This window comes from Pantherophis guttatus, chromosome 15, assembly GCF_059756535.1.
Source record: "Pantherophis guttatus breed Tessera chromosome 15, ASM5975653v1, whole genome shotgun sequence".
NCBI lineage: Eukaryota > Metazoa > Chordata > Lepidosauria > Squamata > Colubridae > Pantherophis > Pantherophis guttatus.
The window spans coordinates 4590125-4610711 of NC_142077.1; the positions used below are offsets into that span (position 1 = coordinate 4590125).

Here is a 20587-nt window from a genome sequence, read left to right on the forward strand (position 1 = left end):
ATTAACTAGGAAAATGTCCTCAGTTTTGTTTTGTTTTTTGTTCCGTGCCTGGTTGGACACTTGTGAACTTTTTCGAAGTCACTGTTTTCTTGAATTGTTGTCAAGTGCTGGGGAAATCGGGAGATTCAAATGGGTATAAATATTTATTGCAAGCTTCAGCTCTCTACAACTACTAACGGTCGAGGGAAAATGAGTGGGAATTAAGAACAGAAAGGAATTCAAGGTCGTCTGGACTCAGATCTCTTGTGGGCACGTAGGAACTCATGACCGATGGCGCATTTGACCCCTCCCTCCTGCTCAGCTCGGTCGTCCACATCTGTGTTTGAATTACATTAAATCGGATTGTGTTCCAAGCTTGACCATTAAACCCCCTCAAAACAGGGGATTTTGCAGTATCCTTCCCCCAGGAGTGGGGTGGGAATGGGGATTTTGCAGTATCCTTCCCCCAGGAGCGGGGAGGGAATGAGGATTTTGCAGTATCCTTCCCCCAGGAGCGGGGAGGGAATGAGGATTTTGCAGTATCCTTCCCCTGGAGCGGGGTGGGGATTGGGATTTCACAACATCCTTCCCCCAGGAGTGGGGTGGGAATGGGGATTTTGCAGTATCCTTCCCCCAGGAGCGGGGAGGGAATGAGGATTTTGCAGTATCCTTCCCCCAGGAGCGGGGAGGGAATGAGGATTTTGCAGTATCCTTCCCCTGGAGCGGGGTGGGGATTGGGATTTCACAACATCCTTTTCCCAGGAGTGGGGTGGGAATGGAGATTTTGCAGTACCCTTCCCCTGCCACACCCACCAAGCCACGCCCACAGAACCGGTAGTAAAAAAAAATTGGATTTCACCACTGGCTAAGTGTACCCCTTTTGCCATCAGGATGGATGGATGGGTGCTTCAGGCCTCTGCCTGGCAAAAGGCTGCCTTTTGCAAGGACTTTCAAAGAATATTGCAGGAAAACCGCACTCGGATAAACAAACATTTATGTTATTTCAAGCGGGGAGGATGTGAATGCCAGGGCTTTGGGGCACAGGAGAGGAAAGTGTACGCGCCGTGCACCCAAGGGAGTTTTCAGAAGTCAAAAGAATTTGTGGGAGGAGAAAGAGAAAAGTAGATTTTTCTCTGAGAAAAGAAACCCCCTTTTTCTGTGGGTTTTCTCTGAGAAAAACCCACAGATACAACTCGGTGTGGGGACTACCTCTGCGGCCAAGTTAGCCTCAGAAAAGTAGGACTTAGGTTTAGTTTTTGGATGGAAAGCCAACTCCGGGGTCCCAAAGCTGCCAAAGAAACAGCTTGGAACAAGGCAACGGGATACCACTTCTATCCTATTGCCAGAAAAACGACAGGAGCCAGAAATCTGATGTGGGGGCTGTGGGGGTTGGTTGGAAATTTGAAACTTGGAGAATTGCTCCCACCTTCTTATAAAAGAAAGGATTAAAAAAAGAAAAAGGAAAAAAAATAACGTTATATTAATATAAGAAGCAGGAGAAGACGGGATGGGGGTAAATATAGCCTTTGAAGTTGCCTAGGATATTAAGATGCTGAGAAAAGGTTTTGAGGGTCGAATGGTAAAAAAAATAATAATAAAAAATAAAAAAAAATGAAAAGGTATTAATACATAGTCATCGCAGATTTGAATAAATTAGAAGCAGCTGCTAGACCTAACTTTTCATATTGGTGCCAGCAAAGATATTGGCCTGTTGAGTGAGGGTGCCCTCTATAGGAACAGGTGGGGAATGCAACTGGTTTTGGCTTTTTTCCCCCCTTTCGGTTTCTTGATTTATTTTTTGTTTTTAAAGCTACTTTAGTTTTAATGGTGGATTTAATTGGTGGCTGTTGGTTTATTATCCTGCCTTCCAGACAGAACAGCAGTCTACCCTTTTTATAAGTAGACATATAAGTAAACTAGTTATCCGGTGAAGCAGGGTGTCATATATTTTGGGGTGGACAAAAGGTACCCCTATTATTATTATTATTATTATTATTATTATTATTATTATTGAGATTTATATGCTGCCCTATCTCCGGACTCAGGGCAGCTCAAAATAGTTAAGAAACATCTAATAAAAAGTTAAAAAATAAAGTCCAAATCTCATAATTTAACAGTTAAAAGTACAATTAAGACTAATTTAAATCTTTTGCACGATTAAACAATTTATGGGTGTTTTCTTGTAGAAGACAGAAAGATGTTAGGTCTGGAACTTCCAGGCTTAGAAGTACCATGTTTCCCCGAAAATAAGACCCTGTCTTATATTTTTTTGAACCCCGAAATAAGCGCTTGGCCTTGTTTTCGGGGAGGTCTTATTATTTTGGGATGCGTGGAGCAAGATGGGGCTTCTCTTGCCGTCTTACCTGATTTCCAGCTCTGTCTCCCTAACCCTAACCAGGGAAAATGGTGGGTACTGGCTGTGCATGCATTTAAATATTTTTGGAGAGGGCTTATTTTTGAGGGAATGTTTATTTTCAGGGGAGGTTTTATTTTCGGAGGAAGTCTTATTTTCGAGGGAGGTCTTATTTTCAGGGGAGGTCTTATTTTCAGGCGAGGTCTTATTTTTGGGGGAGAGCTTATTTTCGTCCATGCGCTCAAAAGCCTGATTGGGTTTATTATCTAGGGAGGTCTTATTTTCGGGGAAACACGATAGTCTATCTCTTAAGTAATGATGTGGGAAAATAAACAATGGGGCACTGCTATTGATTGGCCTGCATGTGGACTAGATCCAAAAGGACACTTTTGGTGTTTTAAGCTAATGGCTTATGTTAAGAGTCTTCCATTTAAAAACCATTGGATTGCTGGAACGATCCGGAGTTAAATGCTTTTTTGATAGCCTTATGTGCTTTGTTCCCCTCCTTCTCTGCTTGCTCTTTCCTTCTGTCTTTAGATCCTTTTCGACCAAGCTCAGAGGTCTGTCCGGCAACAGTTGAACAACTTTGTGAAGGAGTGAGTATCTAGTTCTACTTATCGGGGCTTTGAATTCCTGATAAATAATTAAAAGAGGCCTTCCTCCCTTTCACGATTCTGTGATTCCGTTCCTCAATCAGAGCCATGGCTTATTATTGGGTTAAAAGAAACAACATCTGAACCCTACCTGAATTATTAGTTCATGCAAACTTCCTGGGCCCAGGTCCATGCCTCCTTTGACTACTAGCTCTTTGTACAAGTGTTCTGTTGAAGATACTGCATGGGAAGAAGAAGAAAATGCAATTATTCCTTTCAAAAAGTGAAAAATATGGCTAGTTTTAATTTAAAAGCTTTTCTCTCTCCTCCACTCTACTGCTTATATGTACAGCGTTTCATTATTGCTTAAGGTAAAAGTTCCCCTTGCACATATGTGCTAGTTGTTCCCTACTCTAGGGGGCGGTGCTCATCTCCGTTTCAAAGCCGAAGAGCCAGCGCTGTCCGAAGACGTCTCCGTGGTCATGTGGTTGGCATGACTCAATGCCAAAGGCACATGGAACGCTGTTCCTTTCCCACCAAAGGTGGTCCCTATTTTTCTACTTGCATTTTTTTTACGGGCTTTCGAACTGCTAGGTTGGCAGAAGCTGGGACAAGTCACGGGAGCTCACCCCGTTATGTGGCGCTAGGGATTCGAACTGCTGAACTGCCGACCTTTCGATCGACAAGCTTAGTATCTTAGCCACTGAGCCACCACGTCCCCCTCATTATTTATAGTCTTTGCATATATTTGCATTTTCAGGGCAAATATGTGACCAGTGCATGCCCCATAATCCAGGTAGTCCTTGATTTACAAACATTCATTTAGAGACCGAATTTATAACAGCACTGAAAAGAGCGACTTATGTCCGTTTTTCATGCTTAACGACCGTTGCAGCATCTCCCATGGTCACGTGATCAGAATTCAGAGATGTGGCAATTGACTCATATTTATGACGGATCAGGTAATCACAAGCAAAGGTCAAGGGGGCAAACCAAATTCACTCAACAATTGTGTTGCTCACTTCACGGCGGCAGGGATTCGCTTAACAACTGTGGCAAGGAAGGTCGTAAAACGGGGCAAAAACACACCCATCACGCTTAAGCCATGGAGGTTTTGGAGTCCGTTGTGGTCATAAGTTGAGGGCCACCTGTAATGTTTTTTCACCTTGGCTTAGACAATGTTTAGTATTTTTGAAAAGTTCAGTCCTCTCGTAACGGCAGCCTTATCGGATACGCTGGCATTAAGCAGACCTTGTGATGACCAATGTTGTCCAAACTTGGCAACATTAAAACCTGTGGACTTCCACTCCCAGAATTCCCCAGCCAGCCATGCCTGCTGGGGAATTCTGGGCGTAGAAGTCCACAAGTCCAAAAGTTGCCAATGGTTGGACACACCCAATGAAGACCAACGTGGCCATTTTTGGTATTGAACGGGCTGCTGAACAGCAGTGAAATCCTCTGAATTCTGCTACCGGTTCAGTGAATCTGCTACTGAGCACGTTTTGCGTGCACATGTGTGCCTGAGACGCGCCCGCACAGCGCTAAAAAAGGAACATTTTGTAGCCTTCGGAGTCTGCAATGGTAAGTAGAACAGCGAGCGGGGGGGGAGGAATCCGCTGTGCCACGCGATTGAGATTAGCTAGAAAGCAGCAAATCCGACGATTCTAGCTAATATAAATCGTGCGTCACAGCTGATTGTCACCCAGCTGATTGTCAGAAATACTGGTTCGCTCGAACCGGTAGCATTTTTTACTACCAGTCTGAACCGATAGCATTTCACACCTGCTGCTGAAGTCAACAAAGCTAATGCCCACCACTCTATTTTATTCGGCAGGGATGTCCGCAAGTTCAAGGAGACCAAAAAACAGTTCGACAAAGTCCGAGAAGACATGGAGATCGCTTTGGTCAAGAACGCCCAAGCCCCACGCCACAAACCCCATGAAGTAGAAGAGGCCACGGGCACGCTGACCATCACCAGGAAATGTTTCCGGCACTTGGCCCTGGATTACGTCTTGCAGGTAGGTGAGCTTTTTTTAAGGTGGGCGTCCTAGAATTAGGAAGAAACGGTTCCTCTAAAGACAGGTCCATTTCACGACCCCATGGACAACGTTCCTCCAGGCCTTCCTGTCCTCTACCATCCTCTGGAGTCCATTTAAGCTCACGACGACTGCTTCAGTGACTCCATCCAGCCACCTCGTTCTCTGCCGTCCTCTTCTTCCTTTGCCCTCAATCTTTCCCAGTATTAGGCTCTTCTCCAGTGAGTCCTTCCTTCTCATTAGGTGGCCATAAGTATTTGAGTTTCCTCTTCAGGATCTTGGCCTTCTAAAGAGCAGTCAGGGTTGATCTCCTCTAGGACTGACCGGTTGGGTTGCCTTGCAGTCCAAGGGACTTGCAGGAGTCTCCTCCAGCACCAGAGTTCAAAGGCCTCCATTCTTTGGCGCTCAGCCTTTCTTATGGTCCAACTTTCACAGCCAGACATTCACAGTATTGTAATCAACAAGTTACTAGAGGTCTCCAGATCAGGATGGAAGATTCAGGCCCTTCCTTGTGTTCAGAGAACCAGCTTTTTCCTGAACCCGTTCAGCACCAGTGCAGAGAGTCAAATGCCGGGATCGGTTCAGTTTTCCATATCAGTTTCAATTGTGAATTTGGATGGATTTTCCAAATGGAATCAATCACTTTGAATTGAACAAGTCACATTTTGGGATTTGTCATAAAATGTCGCGACATAGAAATATTTGTTCAAGACTATGCTCTGAACATTGTTTTTAGCGTGGTTTGGGGTGTGGGGGAGTAGGTTTCTCCCCCCGCTTCACATTTCTGCAAAGCCAGGAGGTCCTACGAATCTGGCCATAAAATGTTCATGTAGAATCCTGCCGCTTTTGCCTCGTCCTGTTCTGTTTATTATGAGCATCCATCCAAGATGGTACAGTGAAAAACGTTGAAGCGCGTTTCTATTTTACAGATGGGGTATTAGAATTTTTAATTGATAGAGTGAGCCATCTTCTGGTTTATTTCAGATTTGTTAGCCGTGAAATTTAGCTTCACCCATCTTTCTTTCGTTACAGATCAATGTTCTCCAGGCCAAGAAGAAATTTGAAATTCTGGATGCCGTAAGAATTTTATTCATTTCTTTGTCCTTCTTGCTCCCCCCACCCCCACTCTCCACAACTACCGTATTTTTTGGACTATAAGATGCACCTGACTATAAAGTGCACCTAAATTTAGAAGAGGAAATCAACAAAAAAAATAGTTTTTGGCCTCCGCGGGCCCCGTTTTTGGGCTTTTTTTCTGGTCTTTTCCAGCCTTTTTTTGGCCCATTTTCAAGGCTCTTTTCTGCCTGTTTTCTAGGCTTTTTTCAGCCCCTTTCTGACGCTTTTTTCGGCCCCTTTTTGAGGCTTTTTTCGGCCTGTTTCTGAGGCTTTTTTCGGCCTGTTTTGGAGGCTCTTTCGGCCTATTTTTGAGGCTTTTTTCTGCTCATTTTCTAGGCTTTTTTCAGCCCCCTTTTGAGGCTTTTTTCGGCCCATTTTTTCGGTTTTTTTCAGCCTGTTTCTGAGGCTTTTTTTCAGCCCATTTTGGAGACTTTTTTTGGCCCATTTTTGAGGCTTTTTTCAGGCCATTTTTTTCAAAAAATTGGCCCAAAAAAGCCTTGAAAACGGGTCAAAAATAGACCCCAAAACAGGGCGTGCGGAGGCCAAAAAACAGCTGCCAGGTGAGCGGGGCTTTGCTAATATTCAGTCTATAAATTCACAGACATTTTCACCCCCTTTTGGGAGACAAAAAAGTGCATCTTATATTCTGAAAAATACGGTAAGCTACAAATGATGATGAAGGGTTGGTCAGTGGGGATGCTGTAAACCAGGTTAAATTTCTCCCACAAATAGCAGGAGATAAATGGTTTGGGTTGCCTTCTCTGAGAAGAAGGATGTCCTGGAGGGAAATCTTATTTCAGCCTCATTTTAAGAGAGAGGTCTCCCTTTCCCCCCCTCAGAGAAAGGCAGATGCCTCTTTTAATCCATCTTGGAAGAGGCCTCTTCGTTTCTTCCATATACAGAGAAGGTCTCAGGTACACAGAAGGGCCCCAAAGGGCCACAGGTGACATAGGACTGGGTCATGAAAGGATTTCCTCCTGTCTTCCTTCCAGATGCTCTCTTTTATGCACGCCCAATACACCTTTTTCCAGCAAGGTTACAGCCTCCTGCACGAATTGGATCCGTACATGAAGAAACTAGCCACTGAGGTGAGGAAGCAATGGAGTCTTTCGTGGGTGTGTGTCTGCGAAATTGTAGAAAACCAAAACCAGAGGAAAGGAGACGGGGAGGAATAAGAGTGTGTCAAAGGTGGGAGAAAGGTGAAGGGAACAAAGACCAAAAGAGGGTTGTGGAAGGAAAGAACATTAGTGTTGTGGCCCACCAGTGGCCAGTGGAGCTGGCAGCAGATTCGGACAGTGAGAAGGTTGGGGAAGAACATGGGCCAGCCCTGGAGTCTGGGGAGGGCTCTGACGAGGGCTCTGCGTTGGAGGCAGAGAGGGGGCCAGGGCCGTCTGACAATTGTCAGCTGCCTTTGGAGTCGGACATCAGTGGGGCAGAAGAACAGCTGGAGCCTGTTCCCAGTGTGTGCATGCGCAGAGCTGCCAGGAGAAGGGAACAGCTAAGGAACAAGGGTCGACTCAGGAGTAAAGCCACAGGTGGACGATGAATGGCCCCTCCCAGAGGGAATAAAAGAGGAACAAAAGGGGAGGGGAGTTTGCAGGAGACAATTAGTTTGCTTAATTGGTTCGTGACTCTCAGAGACTCCTCGCCAAGTTCTGAAGATATCGGCCTGGCAGCTCTCCAAGCCAGATAAGGTCTGCGACTGTCAATTCTCTCTTGAAAGACTTTGCTGGATGTGAATGAGAGGAATTCACAGTAACTTAATAAAAAGGGGGTTTTTTTCGGGACAAGGAGTCTGCTTCATGCTCTTGGGAAGCCTAGGTCAGAACAATTAGGAGACCCATAAAATCTCCATTGGGGAAAAGAGAGTTCTCTTCGGCCTCAGAGGGAGAAACCGAGAGCGCAGAAAATAAGTCTGTCGCCTTGTGCCTTAACGTCTCTTCTCATTCTCCCCCTTGAAGCTGGACCAGTTGGTGATCGACTCGGCTGTGGAGAAGAGGGAAATGGAGCATAAGCACGCCCTTATTCAGCAACGGGTGAGTCTGAATCCCCGAGTCACACAAGCGGAGATGCAGCATCCTGCTTTCAAAAATAATCAGCCCCGGTGCCTCGAAGAAATGCAGCGAAGCATGGCATAAAAACTCTGTGGCTTCTCTCGTCTCAGACCCAGGCATCTGGCTGGATAAATCGGATCATGCTCGGGTAGGAAAAGGTGTCGGCTTTCTCTCCTGAACTAGAATCCCCTTTCAAACAAGAGGGGTCGTCACTTTTCACCAGGGAAAAAATAAACTTTCTTTGTCGTCCCAATATATTCAGAATGGTTCAGTTTAGGTCAAAAAAATTGACGTTCTCCATTCAGCCTCCCGTCCATAAAAAATGTAAAAATGTAGACAGTTCTATGCCTTTGCAACAGGCTTTACGACCTGTGGACTTCAAATCCCACAATTCCCGGGCCAGCCATGCTCTATGATATACCCGTATTTTTCGGACTATAAAATATATTTTTCGGAGTATAAGACACACCAAGATTTCGAAGAAGAAAACAAACAAAAAAAGTTTTTGCCCTCCTCAGCCCTCAGGAGCACTCTGCAGGCCTCTCAAACCCTCTCCGCATCCCATTTTTGCCCTCCCCAGCCCCCAGGAGCATTCTGCAGGCCTCCCAAACCCTCCACGTGTCCCATTTTTGCAAAAAACAGGCCCGCTTTTCACAAAAACGGGATGCGCAGGGCGGGGTTTCGGGAGGCCAAAAATGGTTGTATTAAGTGACCCCTTGCAGACCCCTGGCCTAAATCAAGAGTGCCCAACCTCTTTTTTAAGACTTGTGGACTTCAACTCCCAGAATCCATGCTGACCGGGGAATTCTGGGAGTTGAAGTCCACAAGTTTTAAAGATGCCACAGTTGGGCACCCTTCGCCTAAATATTCACCTTTGCATCCTTGAGTTTTTTAACGCTGTTTTATTTTCTTTTTCTGTTTTCTCACTCCTCTTCGATGTTCCACACAGACTCTTTTACAGGTGAGTACCAGGTTAAGTGTTCTCTGTTTGTTTGGCTTGTGGAACTTATTTCAGATGATCGAAATGCCTCATATTCTTTGCCCTGTTCGGTCTTTGGTCAGGATGCTGGTTTAGTTTATTGTTTCGGGTTTGAGCAACGGGGCTCGTTAGCGGTGGAAGTTCATTAAACGACTTGAGAGACCAATTCAAAGAACAGCCTTAATCGGATCATTTAAACAAAATGCAGTAGCGTTGTCACCACGGAGTTACCACAGTAGTTGGTGTTGGCTAGCGTTGTGTGGTCAGTTTATGAACTTAGTGTATTTTGTGAGTTCGGAAAGATGAATAAATTTAGTCAGCAGGTTGGGTGAGGGCAACCTGAGTCTTTCGGCGTAACTAACCTTATGGGCTTGTGGTGGTGAGGAGTTGTGAACCTTGGTAGGAAAGGTCCAAGTTCTTTTGGGGGTGTGTGAGAATTCATGAGATAGATAGATAGATAGATAGATAGATAGATAGATAGATAGATAGATAGATGATAGATAGATAGATAGATAGATAGATAGATGATAGATAGGTAGGTAGGTAGGTAGGTAGGTAGGTAGGTAGATAGATAGATAGATAGATAGATAGATAGGATACATAATGGATGGATGGATGAATGGATGAATGGATAGATAGATAGGATACATAATGGATGGATGGATAGATATAGATAGATAGATAGATAGATAGATAGATAGATAGGATACATAATGGATAGATGGATGGATGGATGGATGGATGGATAGATAGATAGATAGATAGATAGATAGGATACATAATGGATGGATGGATGAATGGATGAATGGATAGATAGATAGGATACATAATGGATGGATGGATAGATATAGATAGATAGATAGATAGATAGATAGATAGATAGATAGATAGGATACATAATGGATGGATGGATGGATGGATAGGTAGATAGATAGGATACATAATGGATGGATTGATGGATGGATGGATAGATAGATAGATAGGATACATAATGGATGGATGGATAGATGGATAGGATACATAATGGATGGATGGATGGATAGATAGAGAGATAGAGAGATAGATAGATAGGATACATAATGGATAGATGGATGGATGGATGGATGGATGGATGGATAGATAGATAGATAGATAGATATAGATAGATAGATAGGATACATAATGGATGGATGGATGAATGGATAGATAGATAGGATACATAATGGATGGATGGATAGATATAGATAGATAGATAGATAGATAGATAGATAGATAGGATACATAATGGATGGATGGATGGATGGATAGGTAGATAGATAGGATACATAATGGATGGATTGATGGATGGATGGCTAGATAGATAGATAGGATACATAATGGATGGATGGATAGATGGATAGATAGTTTTAACTGCCCTCTCTGCCTTCGCTGCTTTCCCCACTTCCATCCAGAGGCGACAGCTGTATGGAAATGAGCTCATGCACTAAGCTGATTGATTCTGAAAGGGAAGCCGTGGGCCCTGAAGGGGAGGATTGAGGGGGGGGACGACGACGACGGGCAGGTGGTCCTCAGGCCAGCTCTGCACTTGGGTTCACTCTCCCAGCGTCTCTTGTGCAGGCCGGACTTCGAGCAAGGGAGGGAGGGAGGGGGGTGGGAAATAATAATAATAAAAGCAACATAAGAAAGGTTTTTCAGCACACACGGCCTGTGTGTTGAGAGTGGGTGGACAGAGGAGGAGGCAGGAGGGGAAAAAAAACCCTCCTCGCTTAGTAAGGCCATGTAGAAATTGCCCGTTTGGAGAGCGTGACTTGCTTCTACGCTTGGCAGAGCCCAGCCACATGCGGCACAACAGGGGCATCATGAAGATTTTTGGAAGACTGGAGTATCTTCTGGTAAGGGAAAGGATTGTGGGGGGGGAGGGGGAAAGAGAGGGGAAAACAGCATCTCTCGGGGTTGGGAGGAGGAGGAGGAGGAGGCTGGGAAAGGATTGGCCCTCTCCAGCTGGAGCTGCAAAAAAAAACAGCAGACCGCGTGACGTGATTTGCGTTTCGGAACGATAGAAGGGGCATTAGTGCAATTGAGTCGGTTGGATTTCCACCCCCCTTTATAAATTGATGGCATGGTTTGGGGGGGGGATCGGAAAACACACTTTGAGCAGGTGAAAAAGCAGAGGTGGGTCGTAAAAAGGAGGTGAGAGCATCTTTGGCAACCTTTGATGCGGGGAAAACTTGAGCTGAGCTGGCACGAGCGACATCGTGGCGACCAAAATTGGATACCGTATTCCAAGTGTGGCCTTACCAACGCCTTATAAAGCAGTCTCAACACTTCACGCGATCTTGATTCTATTCCCTCTGTTGATGCAGCCCAGAACTGAGTTGGCTTTTTTGGCAGCTGCTGCACACGGCTGGCTCCTATTTAATATTGGTTGTCCACTAGGACTCCCAAGATCCCTCTCACAAAAATGAGATCCCTCTTTTTTTTTTTCCCCTCCTGTTCCTCTCCTTAAATTTTGCATCGTCCCCATCCTCGGATCGCTCTCTTAGAATTTGCTATCTCTTTGCGTTGGCCTTCGATGTTTCCATAGAAACAATTGTCCAATATTGTCGGGGAGAGGAGGAAAAAAACCCACCTTTCTCTATGCAAGACTGTTATATAAATTCAAATTGAACAGGAAAAGGAAGGCACTGGAAACAGCCGAGGCTGGGGGAACGGGATGTTTAATGCCGGTGATTTAATGACATTGTCAGCACTCCAAACTACATTCGTTCCAGTGCTGACATAAGGAGGAGAAGAGGGGGCAGCTGGCAAGAGGACGCTTGACTTTTCACCTACTTATTTTCCTTGAAGATAATATCCCCTAGGAGATGGGATGAGAAGGGGGACATTCCTGGGAGCTAAAGTAGTAGATATGGGGAGAGTGATTTGGAAGATGGCCAATGAGACGCAGAGAATTGGGGAACAGAAAGGGAAGGTTTGGGGTCAGGAAGTCAGTGTTGGCTACGATATAATCGGGGACAGATTGTCGTGCTTAATAAATGAAAGATTTCATCAAAGACTATTTGTTTGGAAATGCAATTTTATTTGAGACGACACTGAAACCTGACAGACATAGTGGGAAAAAAAGGACTCGGAAAAAGAGGCTCTTAACACAATTCTTGAGGGGTGTTTTATGACCTTTTGTGGTAGATCCGGACTATCTGCAATTTTGGGTTTCTCCTCTCCATTTCTGCAGTGGACAGTCCCTGCCTTCCTGTCCAATCAAGCTTGTTTTTTGTTTGTTTCTTCCTCAGCTCCTCAAGATAGATAGTTTTACATTCCTTGCTCGTCTGAGTTTGTGGGCAGTTTGGTTTTCTTTGGGTTTTTTAAAATGGCTACAATCAGAGCACCGTGATGCGTACGGGGGGAGAAATCCGATTCCAGAGACAAGTCAGGGCTTGGTCAAAACGCCAAGAGATTCCAAGCTCCCCTCGGGAGCATTGGAGACACCGGTCATATTGCTTTGATTCTCTTTAATGTGACACGAGCCGGAGTGAGCCAGCTTTATCGTTTGCGGGGGCGTGCGTATGTGCATGTGTGCTTGTGTGTGTGTGATGCACTCGTCCTAAGCAGAGAGGATGGTTTTGTTGCCTAGCAACCGTACATGCCGGAGGCCGTGCGGCTCCCAATGAGCGAAAAGCTTTCAAGCCAATGGTTCCTTGCCTTGCCTTGCCTTGCAACTTTCTGTTGCTCCGGCCTCCGGTTTTATTCTGCAAAGCCAAAGGTGCCTTTTCGTTGGGAAGCGGGCAGCGAATACGTTCAATCAACAAACGAATAAACGTCTCGAAGGAAGAGGATGAACCCCGCGACGGAAAGGAGAGGCAAGAAGCGGTGGGAAGGAAGAATGTACAGATAGTCCTTGGCGTGCAACAGCTCGTTTAACGACCATTCGAAGTCACAAAGGCACTGGGAAAAGGGACTTGCGACCGATTTTCACACTTACGGCCGTTGCAATGTCCTCGTTGGTCACGTGTCCAAAATTCGGGTGCTCGGCAACTGGGGTTCATATTTATGACGGTCGCAGTGGCCCCGGGGTTGCGTGATCAACCTTTTGGTGACCTTCCGATGAGTAAAGTCCACGGGGAAGCCAGGTTCACTTAACAACCGTGCTACTAACGTAACAACTGAAGCGATTCGCTTAACAGCGTTGGCCAAGAGGGATCGTCAAATGGGGGCAAAACTCACTTAACAACTGTTAAGTTGCCCCCAAAATGTTGGGCTCACTTGTGGTCGTAAATCAAGGGCTTTGGCTTCAGTCTTCCAGGAAATTTTAAAGCTTTGAGATAAGAGATTTGCAAAAAATAAAAATGAAAAATCTGTGTTTCAACAGCATACACTGAGCAGGGTTCCCATATTGCTTTAAGCCATGGTTTCTAGAATAAATCATGTTTGGGTGGGTAACCACATTAGGCAAGGCCATACACTGCGGTTTTCAAATGTGGGACGGCTGGATTCACTCAACACATGGACCCTAAATACATATATATATATATTAACTTGCTCTCAATTTATTTATAGATGGTTTGCTTTTCCAGCCCCTGTTTTTAAAGTAGGACAGACATCTTATACGTTGAAACAAAAATAAACCAAACCAAAGCCACAATGTGGCTTAAAAAGAACCACGAAGCCCTCTGCTGGCTTTCCGATTTGCACATCTGGATGGCTCGTGGCTTCACTAGGATTTATTGAAATAAACCCACACTTAATTAGATCAACATTTTTTTTTTTAAAGGGAAGGGGCGTCCGAGTCTTTTTTTTTAAAATGCATTTTGACAGAGAGTCATACGGAATATTTTTTGCAAAATGAGTGAGGCTGGGATTTTCCTGGTTTTGGGGGGAGGTTTTTTCCCCCCTTTCACCATTATTGTTTCCATCGTCTTAGACTTATTATACAACTACGGCTACCATTATTGCATTTACCCCCGCCCCCCCATCTGGCCATTCTCAGCAATTGTGGTTGGGGGGGTTTCCAATTTCCTCACTAACCCAAAACCAAACAAATCCGATGATGGCTTAGCATAATGGATGAACGTGGCCAAAGGGTTGCGGTCTGCATCATTAATGGACTGGCTCAACTTTCATCCAGATGAGAGGTGGTATTCAGCCGGTTCGGGCAATCCGGTAGTGGCGGCCTGTGGGGCGCAATCCCGTCCTATATCACTGTTTTTGACGCTGCATGCATGTGCGGACGGTGCGTGCGAGCGAGCGAATTGCTGTGCCGTGCACGCTCACATTTCCGGTGCTGGGCGAACCGGTTGTTACAGTATGTGAAGCCCATCTCTGGCTACGATCCTACTTCCCCTGCTCAAATCAAGACAGTCTCGTTAGCGTTAAGATATTTAGGATAGCTTTGTTGTATCCAAGCAGTCCCAACACTGGCTCATGTTTTTTCCCTTCCTCTCTGTACTTCAGGATTTCTCTTACGATGAATCCAAAGTGGAATTCAACGTCGATGCTCCCAACGGAGTAGTGATGGAAGGATACCTCTTCAAGAGAGCCAGCAACGCATTCAAGACCTGGAATCGGTAAGTTATCGGGAAGAGGCCCCGAAATTGACGCATCGTGGATGGTTGGGGGTTGTTTAGAACCAGGGTGGAAAGAACCAAGTCAAATCATCCCCCCCCCCTTGTTACGGGCTAGTCCAGTGATGGCTAAACTTTTTCTCCTTGTACCAAAAGCGAGCCTGTGCAACAGCGCTCGTGCCGGCACCCATAATGCAATGCATGCCCCCCACACATGCACGCAAGGGTGGGATTGAATTTTTTTTAGCAAACTGCCCCACAGCGGGGGGGGGGGCGTTTTCGCCCTTCCCAGGCTCTGGAGGCTTTCCTTGAGCCTCTGGGAGGGTGAAAACAGCGCCCCCTGGGCTCCAGAGGCCGGAAATTGGCCCATTTCTGCACTTCTGATATGTGCGCGCCGCTCCCCTACATTCGCCCCACGGATACACGTGACACCCGTAGATGCGCATGCATCTCCCACATGCACGCCGCCCCCTGTGCATCCAAAAAATCATCTGGCTAGCGGGAGGCACGTGCATGCGCAGTGGAGCTGAGCTGGGCGACAGCTCGCGTGCCCGCAGAGAGGGCTCTACGTGCCATAGATTCGCCATCATGGATCTAGTCCATTTCACTTCCCTGCCCTGCCCAGATCAATACTGAAGTTGAACCCATTCAAGGTTACTCTTCTCCACCCTGGTTCCCCCTCAGATGGTTGCCAGGATGTTCTAGAAATTGCCACCTCATCGCTTGTAAAGACCTTATGATGGAAGCAAACCCAGAAGTACTAGCTCTGACTTAAGGGTATATTAACAGAATTTTGCAAGTCCGAAAGTATATCTCTCTCCCTCCCCTTTGACAGTTGAAGAAACTAGGGAGGGTGCCTTCTGAGATTCTTTCTGCTGGCTCATCTGGCTATTGCCGAGCCTGTGGCTCTTGTTCCTGTCCTCCACCTACCATTACACCAGGTTGTGGAAGGCCAGGCTAAATGGACGTGACAACGGTTTATCAAAGCCAACACTGTACCGCAGCTGCCCTAATAAAAGCCTTTTAGCTGTCGTTTTCAGAATCTTCTCCAAGTCTCCCATTTATTCTGAAAGGCAAGAGGGTCCTGTCCGTTCTCTTTCAAGCTGTTTTTGTCCTGTCCTTTTCCCCCACCCTCCCACCCCACTGTTATTTTTTCTCTTTGCAGGAGGTGGTTTTCCATACAAAATAGCCAGCTGGTGTACCAGAAGAAGCTAAAGGTTGGTACCTTACTTTCAGTGACAGGGTTAACTGAGCTGATTGGTGCAATGATTCACAAGACTTTAAAAACTCTATTGTATCTAGAAGGGGGATAGAGGGAGGGGCATGCCTGTTTGGACTCAAACAGAAGCTATTACAAAATATCTATCTATCTGTCTATCTATAAAAGCCAAATACCACTCACTCATCACGAAATCTCCAGAACGGTAAAGCCTACAAACTTGAAATTTGGCACATATGTTCCTCTTGGCTTCTAAGTGCTCGCTAAGAAAGGATTTTTCGAAATGACCATCCGATCATTATTATTCCAGATACAGTATTATATTCACATGCTCTGTTGCTAAGGAGTTAGATGTTCTACTCCCCCTCCCCACCTGAAAAGAACTCTGTTCCAACTGCCAGTTGCCTTATATTAACATGCTCTGATGCTACCCCTTCGCTAAACTGAGCATGGACAGGACATGACTCATCTGGCCTGCGGGCTGGGACATTCCCTACTTCCCTACGTAAAACGTAGAAAAGAAAAAGAACCAAGCTCACCTCCCCCTCTGTTCCAACTGCCAGGTGCCTTATATTAACATACTCTGATGCTACAGAGTTACACATTCTACATTAAGTTCAGGCATTACGTGTCAATTTATCAAGCCCAATCACATAATTTCATAGCGAAGCACGGGAGTCCAGCTAGTATTTATATAAGTGGACACTCTTTCAGCGTCTGCTACTGTTATTAGCCATAGGAAATCCAGTTGCAGGGAGCCTTAATACAGATGTTTTGTCCTTCTTCCCCTTCCAGGATGTACTCACAGTGGTGGTGGAAGATCTCCGACTTTGCACAGTCAAGCCTTGCGAGGACATAGAACGGAGGTTTTGTTTCGAAGTGGTCTCTCCCACCAAGTAAGTTACGGGTTCCTTAGAAGAAGAGGGGGGGAGGGGAAATCCTTGTGTCATTTGTTCCATCATGTCAATAGCAGTCTTGAAAAGAGGCAAAGGAAGGAGAAAGGGAAGGGGAGACAGAATTGTGGAGACCTGTTGGGAAAAATGTATTTTTTAAACTAGCTAATAACACCACTTTTTTGGGGAGTCGTACCATAAAATTATATATCAATGGAAAGATAATTTAATCAAGAATGTAATGCAATAATTATTATGAAGGATTTGCTATTAGAATAGCAGTTACAGTATAAAGAAGAAAAGTGAAACAGGTAGAAAAAATGAGATATATCAAAATGATCCCCATAGAAAAAACGAGTATGCAAAAATGATTATCATGTCAGTTAATCCTTAGTTGGGTAACCTTTAGCATGAATTACGGCCTTACAACATCTTCCCATGGAGTGAACCAAGTCTTTTAGTTCTGCAATATAAGGTGAAACCAAGATTGAAGGATGGCTTCTATTAACTGGGTTTTATTGCTGGGTCGCTTCTAACAAGTTTCTTTAATCAGAAAATCCATAGATTTTGAATTGGGTTAAGGTCTGGGCTATTCCCAGGCCATTCCAGCTGTGGAATATGATTATCTTGAAACTCCAAAAAAAAAAAAAGTGGTGTTATTAGCCATCAAGCCTCAAAAATACACTTTTCCCAAAAGGTTTTCACAATTTTGGCCACTACTGTATATACATACATATATCTGTTTTTTCTGCTTCAAAACAGTTTCTCCATCTAAACAAGAAACCATGTTCTCACTTAAAATAAGCCCTGATGTTCCTCTATCTATGTTGATTCTGGTTTAGTCCTTACACAATTTGTTAGAAGGATGCTTTTAGAGTCCAGTGGACTTCTCCCTTACTCTGTCTGGCTTTGCTTGTTACAACAAGTCATGATTTGTTTAACCACGGCTTGTTAACCAAGCCGTTATGGGATCCATTCACACGCTGCTCCAAATCCCAGTTTTGGAGGGGCAAGGTGTGGGCGTTAACCATCAAGTAAAACCTAGTTTGCCTCCAAATTTGCTGCCGCTGAGTCAAGCGTCCGTAATCGATAAATAATAAGCAAAGGGGAAATTAATATTTTCTGGTGTCAAAAGGGTTGAGAACAGGAGGACCTCACTGGACCAGATTCTGTTTCTTCTGGTAAGCAGCTTCTTCTTGTTTTTCCCACTGCAGGAGTTGCATGTTACAAGCCGATTCAGAGAAACTGCGCCAAGCATGGATCCAGGCTGTCCAAGCAAGCATAGCCTCCGCTTATCGGGAAAGCCCTGATAGCTGCTACATTGAAGTGAGTAAAGCGGTCAGCCAGAAGGCTTGTAGGAGTCGTACCCATAAATTTGTCATAGACATACTGTCGGGGTCAAGATTTAAGAGCTGACCAGCTGCTACGATGATGTAATGCTGGGAATGGGTCAGCAAGGTTTTTGGGTCGCTATTGCTTTAAGAGACTGTAATAAGAAGAGGCCCTGTTAGGGGCGTATCTCTCTCTCCGTGTGTGCTTCCGTGCTGTAATTGCTGATTGTTTGAGGTCTGACTAAAGTATGTGTATGTATATATTCTTTGTAGATAAAACCACAATTTAAATACAAACCTCTGTTTAATGTATTTGCTCCTGGGTTGTCTCACATAGTCACACTGTGCACATTCTGACACATACTCATAAAATTTTCCTAGAAATTAGAAAACAGATATGAGGCATGCTTTTTTCCCCAGAACGATGGGAGGCATTTGTATCCCATCAGCTTCCAGATTATCCTTGAAAATGACACCAAAATATTTTTGGTTGTAATTAAGAGAAATCAAAAAGCAAAGGAACCCCCCTGAGGGATGCTTGACAAGCCGTATCTTTGCTTGATATTTCAATCTTCGGCTTTTCTCTCACTCCAGAAATTGGATCGAACAGCTTCCCCTTCGACCAGCAGTATCGATTCCGCCTCCGATTCCCGGGACCGAAGTGGGAAAGGGGAAACGATCCTGCAGAGGGTGCAGAGTATCTCGGGCAATGACCAGTGTTGTGACTGCGGGCAGGCCGATCCCCGGTGGGCGAGCATCAACTTGGGCATCTTACTATGCATTGAATGTTCAGGGATACACAGGTATTTTCCACACTGTATAAGAAAATATTTGTAGCTCAGGATTCAACTGTGGGGTCCTTGGTGCTCTCTTGAAGACGTTTCATTACCCAACTAGGTAACATCATCAGTGCTAGAAAGGAGTGGGGTGTGTAGAGTGGAGGAAGAGGAGAACTGTGGTGCTCTCTAAGCTTGGTGGTTTTCTTGCAGACGTTTCATTACCCAACTAGGTAACATCATCAGTGCCAGAAGGGAATGGGATTTGCAGGGGGGAGGAGGAGGAGGAGGAGTGGAAGGAGGAGTGGGGGAAGGAGTAGGAGTGGGAAGAGGAGGAGGATTGTGGGGTCCTTTTTGCTCTCTGAACATGGTTGTTTTGTTGGAGACGTTTCATGACCCATTTAGATAACATCATCAGTGCTACAAGGAAGAAGTGGGGTTTGTTGAAGGAGAGGAGGAGGAGGAGGAGGAGGACTGTGGGGTCCTTGGTGCTCTCTGAGGTTGGTGGTTTTCTTGCAGACATTTCATTACCCAACTAGGCAACATCATCAGTCTAAGGAACTGTAGAGTTCACACTGATGAGGTTACCTAGTTGGGTAATGAAACGTCTGCAAGAAAACCACCAAGATCAGAGAGACCAAGGACCCCACAGGTACTTTCATGAATGCCTCCTTGAGTGCTAAGAAGATCGAAGTACTTCCAGCTTCTTAGCTGGCCCAGGAGGCTGTTCTCCTGCCCATGTGAGGCAGTTATTTCAGAACAAATGCAGCAGTTGAATTGTCAGTTGCAATTTGACTTGGCTTAGCAGCAGGGGGCGCTGACCACTTCTCTTCACTTTGCCCTACAGGAGCTTGGGAGTTCACTGCTCCAAGGTGCGGTCGCTCACGTTGGATTCTTGGGAGCCAGAATTATTGAAGGTAAAGGCCAACCCCCCCCCCCCCCAAACTAGCTAAAAGGGTGGAGTCAGTGGTAGGATGCTGCCGGTTTAACAACCAGTTCGGTGATCACGCGCTTCGCAGTGTTACAAATGCTAAGCTTCTGTGTTACCACTTGGGAGTAACACAGCTGAGGCGCGGCAATCCGCTTTGCCGCGCCAATCAGCTGAGAAGATAAAGGTAAGTAAAGCGCAGGGGGCGGGCCGACCTGATCGTCGGAGCGAACCGGTTTGCTCCCAGCTGATCGTCGGAGCGAACCAGTTCGCTCCAAGCTGATCGTCGAAGTGAACCGGTTTGCTCCCAGCTGATCGTCAGAGTGAACCGGTTCGCCTGAATCGGTCCAAACTGGTAGAATCCCACCCCTGGATGTAGTCAAAAGAGGTGGGGGGAAGAGAGTCCAAATCACATCTTGAGTAAAACAACAGTGCACAGATGCTCTTGAGGAAGAAAAGGCCATGTTTCTGACACTCCGTTTTGCATTCACTTAAAAAATAAAAAAGTAAATTTTTTTTAAAAAGTAAAAGAAGTAAGGCCACACTTGGAATATTGCATTCAGTTTTGGTCACCACAAGATAAAAAAGATGTGGAGACTCTAGAAAGAGTGCAGAGAAGAGCAACCAAGAGGATTAGGGGACTGGAGGCTAAAACATTTGAAGAACGGTTGCAGGAACTGGGTATGTCTAGTTTAATGAAGAGAAGGACTAAGGGAGACATGATAGCAGTCTTCCAATATCTCAGGGGCTGCCCCAAAGAAGAGGGAGTCAAGCTATCCATTCCATTCCATTC

The 20587-nt window shown here is 45.4% G+C and overlaps 1 protein-coding gene and 1 long non-coding RNA gene across 3 annotated transcripts in view; one reads left to right on the top strand and one right to left on the bottom strand.

Moving 5' to 3' along the window:
- The window catches only part of LOC148111863 (uncharacterized), a 56281-nt gene extending 53116 nt beyond the window's left edge, over positions 1–3165 (bottom strand). Inside the window, exon 1 of the long non-coding RNA XR_015729925.1 lies at positions 3077–3165. This is a non-coding gene — a long non-coding RNA (uncharacterized LOC148111863). The remainder of the gene's footprint in view (positions 1–3076) is intronic.
- The window catches only part of ACAP3 (ArfGAP with coiled-coil, ankyrin repeat and PH domains 3), a 93360-nt gene that overhangs the window by 47153 nt on the left and 25620 nt on the right, over positions 1–20587 (top strand). For both annotated transcript variants that reach the window (XM_087878862.1, XM_087878863.1), the window contains exons 5-16: positions 2870–2928; positions 4760–4943; positions 5994–6038; positions 7070–7165; positions 8039–8113; positions 9081–9092; positions 14538–14650; positions 15813–15864; positions 16662–16762; positions 17974–18085; positions 18685–18893; positions 19714–19783. In XM_087878862.1, coding sequence (XP_087734988.1) covers positions 2870–2928; positions 4760–4943; positions 5994–6038; positions 7070–7165; positions 8039–8113; positions 9081–9092; positions 14538–14650; positions 15813–15864; positions 16662–16762; positions 17974–18085; positions 18685–18893; positions 19714–19783 — 1128 coding nt within the window. The remainder of the gene's footprint in view (positions 1–2869; positions 2929–4759; positions 4944–5993; positions 6039–7069; positions 7166–8038; positions 8114–9080; positions 9093–14537; positions 14651–15812; positions 15865–16661; positions 16763–17973; positions 18086–18684; positions 18894–19713; positions 19784–20587) is intronic.